The sequence below is a fragment of the Sprattus sprattus genome (genome assembly GCF_963457725.1).
Source record: "Sprattus sprattus genome assembly, chromosome: 10".
NCBI classification, from domain to species: Eukaryota; Metazoa; Chordata; class Actinopteri; order Clupeiformes; family Clupeidae; genus Sprattus; species Sprattus sprattus.
Genome location: NC_137908.1, coordinates 5,750,763 through 5,758,262, shown reverse-complemented (window position 1 = coordinate 5,758,262; position 7,500 = coordinate 5,750,763). Strand labels below are relative to the sequence as shown.

General features: G+C 47.5%; 1 protein-coding gene across 1 annotated transcript in view; it reads right to left on the bottom strand.

The window, feature by feature from the left end:
• Nucleotides 1–7,500, bottom strand: part of LOC308371744 (LIM domain and actin-binding protein 1-like) — a gene marked incomplete at its 5' end in the record, with an annotated part of 32,334 nt that overhangs the window by 20,885 nt on the left and 3,949 nt on the right. The window contains 2 exons of the mRNA XM_080846731.1: nt 1,530–1,741; nt 6,461–6,506. Coding sequence (XP_080702857.1) covers nt 1,530–1,741; nt 6,461–6,506 — 258 coding nt within the window. The remainder of the gene's footprint in view (nt 1–1,529; nt 1,742–6,460; nt 6,507–7,500) is intronic.

Genomic DNA, 7,500 nt, shown 5'->3' with positions numbered 1-7,500 from the left:
GCACAGGAGTGAGTGGGAGAGAAGAAAACCAAGGAAGGGAGAAGAAAATAAAGTTTGTGTTTGAGTTTGTGTGGAAGAGAAGCACAGGGCTGGGGGGGGGGTCGCAGAGTGGACCACGAAGGGGGGGGGGGGGGCATGGGGGGCTGAGGAGGAGAAGAGAAAAAGAAAGAAAGAAAGAAAGAAAGACATTTCTATGTAAGCATGAGGCAGGAAATGATACATTTAGGGTACAAGTTTAACCCTCTCCTGCTCAAGAGTCAAGACTCCCATGCACACCACACACACACACACACAGGCACACACACACACACAGACACAGACAGGCACACACACACACTAACAGGCACACACACACACACACACACTGACAGGCACACACACACACACACACACACACACACACACACACACACACACACACAGACAGGCACACACACACACTGACAGGCACACACACACACACACACACACACACATTCACTGACAGGCACACACACACACACACACACACACACACAAGACTCCCATGTAAACCACAGGGCTGCCCCCGCTCAGTCAGACCCCAGGGCAGATGACAGAGGACAAAGGCATGCAGACGGGGGCATTAGCCTCATACGAGCACCCCGCAACCTCCATGGCCATGGTGTTCATGTAAAACCTACACAGCAGAAGACTAAAAGATAGGTGTGCTGATTATGAGGTGATTTTAATGTTACGAGTTACGTTTTTAAAGTGACTTTTCTGTTTCCTACTGTTAAAAAGAGCTCTCTTCAAATGTTAGAGAAATGGAATGGGCATGGTCATTGTTATGGCGTTAACACAATTAACCAGATAGGAGGAGCTGTGAAAGCTGAACGCAGGAGGGCGATAGGAGTTGAGGACTTTCTGGCGTTGCCAAACTCGAGCCACTCCCGTGTTGAGTGCGGTGACTCAGCTGGGTCAGGCGCCCGTGTCCAATCAGAGCAATCCAGTTATCTGCTGCGCTGTCTCTTTAAGACAGAGCAACCTCAACTTTTGACCTAATGACCCCAGATGATAGTATGACATCATTTTCTGTTTCTCACTCCCTTTCCTGCTCCCTCCCTCTCTCCTACACTCCTACACACCCACACAAGCACATATTTAACTCAGTCCTCTCTTTACAATGCCATCTTTTCATAAGTTCATCCCGCTTCCTCTTTCTCTCCATCTGTATCTGATATCAGACAGCAGACAAGTCTGCAAAATAGCATCCAGCTCTGCCCCCCCCCCCCCCCCCCCTCATGAATGTTCACTCTGCCCCCCCCCCCTCATGACTTCACTCAATACCATCCAGCTCCACCCCACCCGATGACTGTTCACTCTCCCCCCCTCATGACTGTTCCTCAATACCATCCAGCTCCACCCCACCCCATGACTGTTCACTCTGCCCCAACCGATGACGGTTCAGATTCAATAGTCAACTCAACACAACTACTTAATCAACTCAAACCCCTGATGTTAGCATCACGGAAGACAGCTGGCCGGGATAGTACGCCGCCTGGCCGCACGTTTGGAGCCTGCAGAGACACTGGCCGGGGTCTTCAGAGACATTTCCACTCTGAACAGTGGCGTCCCACAAGGCGTTGAGCGGAGCCCTCCTCCTCTTCGTCCACGCCTGCGTTCCTGTACACGGTTCTAACCCCATAATGAAGTTTGCAGATGACACCAGGGTGGAAGGGGGAGGAACCGCGAGATGGACTACAGGGACGAGGTCCAGCACCTGGTCGTGTGGTGTGCCCACAACAGCATAAAGGAACAATTGCTAATCGCTAACGAGATGTTAGCGGCTAAAACTAGCAAAACGTCTTGAAATGTGCTTACTTTGACACTATGACAAACTACTTAGTCAACAACTGTCCTAACACAGTCAAACATCAAGCAAGTGCAAACCAAGACAAAGCAAGACGGCATATAAGCTACTTACTTAGGTAAAACTGCTTGTCCTTACCCTAAAGTACAATTACTGCATAATGCCACTTTAACACCCAGAAGACCAGGGGAGATCTTAGTGGACTTCAGGCCAGCTAGGAGCCACACACATGCCCCCATCTACATCAACGGAGCTGCTGTGGAGCGTTCATCAAGCTTTAAGTTCCTTGGTCTCCACATGTCTGATGATCTCACTTGGTTCCTGAACATCACTGCACACATTACTGCACTGTTTTAGTATGTTTATATTTGCAATGCTCATTCTTACACAGGCTGAACCACTCGTCGTTGAACTCCGGCACAGCAGTGCCTTTACTTCCTGTAGAGTCTTAAGAAAGTTCACCTGTACTTCCTGTCGAGTCATAAGAAAGCTCACCTGTACTTCCAGTAGAGTCTTAAAAAATCTCACCTGTACTTCCCGTAGAGTCATAAGAAAGTTCACCTGTACTTCCTGTAGAGTCATAAGAAAGCTCACCTGCAGACTCACCTCAGATCTACAGCTGTGCTATTGAGAGCAGACTCCCGCACTGGATCTCAGTCTGCTACGGCAACTGCTCCGCATCAGACCGTAAAGCACTCCAGTGGGTGGTGAAAACTGCCCATCGGATCACCGGCACCCCGTTGCCCACCATTGAGAACATTTACCATATACGCTGCCTGAGGACGGCGAAAAGCATCATCAAGGACGCCTCCAACTCTAACCATGGACCTTTTTACTCTTCTCCCATTCAGCCGGTCGTTACAGGGGCCTCCACTCACACACCAGCAGGCCCAGGAAGAGCTTCTCCCCTGGGGCAGTGACTCTGCTGAACTCCACTCATTACTGCACTGACTCAGTACTTTTGCATTTGCTCTGCTCAGTCTTGCACAGGCAAAACCGCTCAAGTTTCCGTGCCTCAGATTACTAGTATTTATTGTGCATGCAGACAACCAACGGTGCATTTTTTGTCTATACAGTAAATACAACCTTTATATATACACACACTCCCCTTTCCAACTCGGTCTTGCTTAATCCTGCACTTATCAGTTAATAATACTATTCTTTTGCACTTCTTTTGAACTGCGTTTCATTGGTTTTGTACAAGAAGGGTATTCTGCGCAATGACAATAAAGTTGAGTTGAACCTTATCTAATGTAATCTAATCTAAAAATGGAAATCTACCAGTGAGCACACCTGCCATGTCATTACGCCCTGCAGTATGCCATAACTCCTACAATCCCTCAGACTGTCACCAACCCGCGGGGGCTAAAAATGAGAACACCCTCACAAATCTTTCATCGAACACACAGAGCTCCAGGCACATCTACAGGACTGTGTGCTTTACTAACAGTATCCCAATTGTTCTGTGTAATATCAACACAAGTCTTTGTTAAGGGGCTAGTCTCCAATCGAAACATTTAAAAGTGCCATAGTCAATGTTAAATGGCAGAGAACATGTCCTTTTGAAGTCCTCTTTCTTGGGGTGGGGTGGGATGGGGGCTGTATGCACAGTCCCGTTAATGTTTCCCTTCAGCAGTCTCCATAAGTCACATGGCTGTGTCTGGTTTTGCCTGCAGATTTTAATGCCTGGCTAGCACATGCAAGGTATACATGTTTATATGACCCTTATATCATGTTATATCCTCCCCATTCGCTTCTACACACATCTGAGTCACCACTGGAAAAAACTAGGGCAGCTGTATGAAACCAACAAAAGTATGATCAGTATACAACCCAACACAATGGTTTCCACAATATCCGTATCAATAGAAAGTCATCAAAACATTTTGCACAACAAACAAAAAAAATATATATATATTTTGTTCCTGTTCCACACCCTCAACTTTATGAAATATCATTACTGGTAAAATTACATTTCTGTCTTAAAACTCCTCTGCACTGGGTGGCTTAAAGATCAGCTTCTTCTCAGAGCTGGACACAGCCATGTTAGAGCTTTTCAGGTGCAGCTTCTTCCCTAATCTTCCTCCAATGAAGATGCCTCCATCAGATGCGTTTGCTACAACATAGGACGCTTCAGCCTCAAGGCCTGGCCTCGCGTCAGCGTCGCCGGCACCCCTTAAAGGCCTGGCCTCGCCCTCACCCCTTAAAGGCCTGGCCTCGCCCTCACCCCTTAAAGGCCTGGCCTCAGCCTCACCCCTTAAAGGCCTGGCCTCAGCCTCACCCCTTAAAGGCCTGGCCTCAGCCTCACCCCTTAAAGGCCTGGCCTCAGCCTCACCCCTTAAAGGAGTCACCTCAGCCTCACCCCTTAAAGGAGTCACCTCAGCCCCGCCCCTTAAAGGCCTCGCCCCTTAAACGAGTCACCTCAGCCCCGCCCCTTAAAGGCCTCGCCCCTTAAAGGAGTCACCTCAGCCTCACCCCTTAAAGGAGTCACCTCAGCCCCGCCCCTTAAAGGCCTCGCCCCTTAAACGAGTCACCTCAGCCCCGCCCCTTAAAGGCCTCGCCCCTTAAACGAGTCACCTCAGCCTCGCCCCTTAAAGGCCTCGCCCCTTTATGGAGTCACCTCAGTCACGCCCCTTAAAGGAAGTCACCTCAGCAACTCCCCCTAAAAGAGTCACCGCAGCCACGCCCCTTAAAAGGAGTCACTGCAGCCACGCCCCTTAAAGGAGTCACTGTAGCCACGGCCCTTAAAGGCATCACATAAGCCACGCCCCTTAAATGAGTCACTGTAGCCTCGCCCCTTAAAGGCATCACATAAGCCGCGCCCCTTAAAGGAGTCACTGTAGCCTCGCCCAGCCCGCTCCCTTTAAAGGCATCACCAGCACTCCTTAAAGGCATCGCCTCACCCGCGCCCCTTTAACATTTAGAACCAGATTCAGCGCTCAAAAACATTGCTGTTAACTGCAATCGAAAATGGTTTAACAAGCTCTTTTCATTATCAATAAAGTTCTGCACCAATGGAAAGGCAGTGCTAACACGTTGCACCAAACACTACATAGCAAGTAATAAACAAGTATTCACCCTCTTAAAGAATCTTATCTCACACTGCTTCTGCTTTTCGACACACATACACATATCAAAGACTCCGTCACTGAGAACACGAACTGGGAATAATATGAATTTTACCTTGAATTTGTACATGTCGCTGGTTGATCGTTTTTTTGGGGGGGTATCCACTCCTGAAACTTTTCTCTTACGTATCGATGAATACAAACAACCCCAAGTGGCGTCACTCAGTCAGTCATAGACACACACACACACACACACACTTAGACAGACGTACAGACTTATGACACTGAGGAGTAGTAAGGCACAAAAGCACAGAAAGCCACCATCGGCACAACCAAAGCTGGCTACAGCCAAACCCTCACGAGACCACAAGTCTACAAGACATTACCAGAGGCCGGCAACCAACACAACAGAGACCATTAAAACTACAGGGAGTTTAAACACACGCAGAGAACAAAGGGGCTCTAAAGCAAGTCTATAGGACATTAACTCACAAATGCTGAATACAAAGTAATATATATGGGCTACGGGGAGACACAAAGAAACAAGGACGACGCCACCACACACACTCACACACACACACACACACACACACTGGTGGGAATTAGTTGCAGATTAGATGTCTAAATAAGGATTATAGAATGAGTGTCAACCAATTGAAGCTAGTGGCCTTATGGGGCCTTAGGGTGTTTGTGTGTATGTGTGTGTGTGTGTGTGTGTGTGTGTGTCTCTCTGGTGTGTATGGGTATGTGTGTGTGTGTGTGTGTGTGTGTGTGTCTCTGGTGTGTATGGGTATGTGTGTAAGTGTATGTGTAAGTTTGTACGTGTGTGTGTATGCGCATATGCGTATGTGTGAGTGTGTACACGAGTGACTTGTGTGGTGTGTGTAAATAAGTGACTTCATGCGGATGGGCGTCTGTGTTTCGCAAGACATTGACTCTCCAGTGGTATGTTCCTGAACCCCCACAGGGGTCTCCAGTGGTATGTTCCTGAACCCCCACAGGGGGCGTTTCACTGAGAACAGAGAAGGAGGACTTGGCCATAAACACATCAAAGGCTAATCAAACAGCTGTTGCTACTAGCAACGCACCTTACCTGTTGCAACACGCACATGAGCATTCTTTTGGGATGGGACTCTATCAAAAATAACCAGGAATTGGTAAGCTATTTAAAACACAAAACGTAGCTTATCAGGCCATGTTTATATTTGAATATCGGAGGATGGCCTATTCGCAAAGCAGATTTGCATGTAATACAAACGCAGATTTGCATCGAACACAACACGTATGCAAAAGCTGGTTACTTCACATCCAGTAATTTGCAATATGTCTGTTGCGGAAATCCACATCAGAAACTGCCTCATATCCATCACATGAATAAAAGAAAAAAATATAGAGTCTTAGATGATAATTTTCACCCTTCTTTGACTGCTGGGGATGTGAGGGTACGTGGCCACCGACTTGAGGAGAGATGTGCCATCAAATGTGGTGGGTTGTTACAGTGAGGTGTGGGCTGATGTTAAAGGGCTAGTGTGGTGTGAGAGGATGTTAAAGGGCTACTTACAGGCTTCTTCTTGTCTGCATTGGACTCCTCTGCAGCCCTCTGGTACCTAGGAGGGAAGGAGAAAGAGAAAGAAAGAGGGAGAAAGTGAGTAAAAGAAGGTTCAAGATTCATAAACATTGTCAGATAGGGCGTGTTGGGAGTGTTGTGTCCATGTTTTGCATGTAGTCCATGAACCACTATGAGTTAGTGTTTCTCAATTCTTGTAGCATTATGGCTGTTATGGCTGACACGAACACTGATGCCTGTGTTGACGATAACAATGAGTATTTATCTGTGATGTATTGTTTCAGTAATGTGAGGTTGGTGGAAAGTCTGACAACAATTAGACCGGATGGAGGTAAGCACGCCAACTTGCAAGCTTTAAAACAAGAGCGCCCTCTTCTGGCCAGAATCAGAATTGAAATAACACCACCGCTTCTCATATCCTTCCAAAACACATAGCCTACATAATCCTCTCCTTGCCTTCGGCCTTGCCTGAAATACCAAAAGTTGACCACCAAGCTCGCACACAAACGCTGTAAAGTTTGCACACAGACAACGGGAACAGCAAAGTACGTCAAAGTGCTAGTGAAGAGAGAAAAGAAGAGTGGAAAAACACAAGCTGGGACTAGGGAAGAGGGGAAAAGAGACAGTTACAAATAAATTAGAGCCTGAATGGAGCTCCTGACTGAAAAGAAAGACCAATGGACACTGGGACAGGCATGTGACAGTGATGTATGGCCTACGAGATGGGAACTTGGTTTCCAGCCAGGGACTTGAACTCAGTGGCCCCTAAAAACATTCAAGCTGTTAGTTGCCTTATTTGCCGCCTATGTCGGTTTGCCTCCAGCTGTGTGGTGCTCATATACTTCAATAAAGTACAGAGACAGACAGAAGAGAAGAGAGTAAAAAAAAAACAGACAGACAGAGACATAGAGGGAGAGACGCACGCGCAAACACACACACATACACACACAAGCGCACACACACACACACACACACACACACACAGCGAGACAGAGACAGAGACAGAGAGAGACTAGAGGAACACGACACATTTA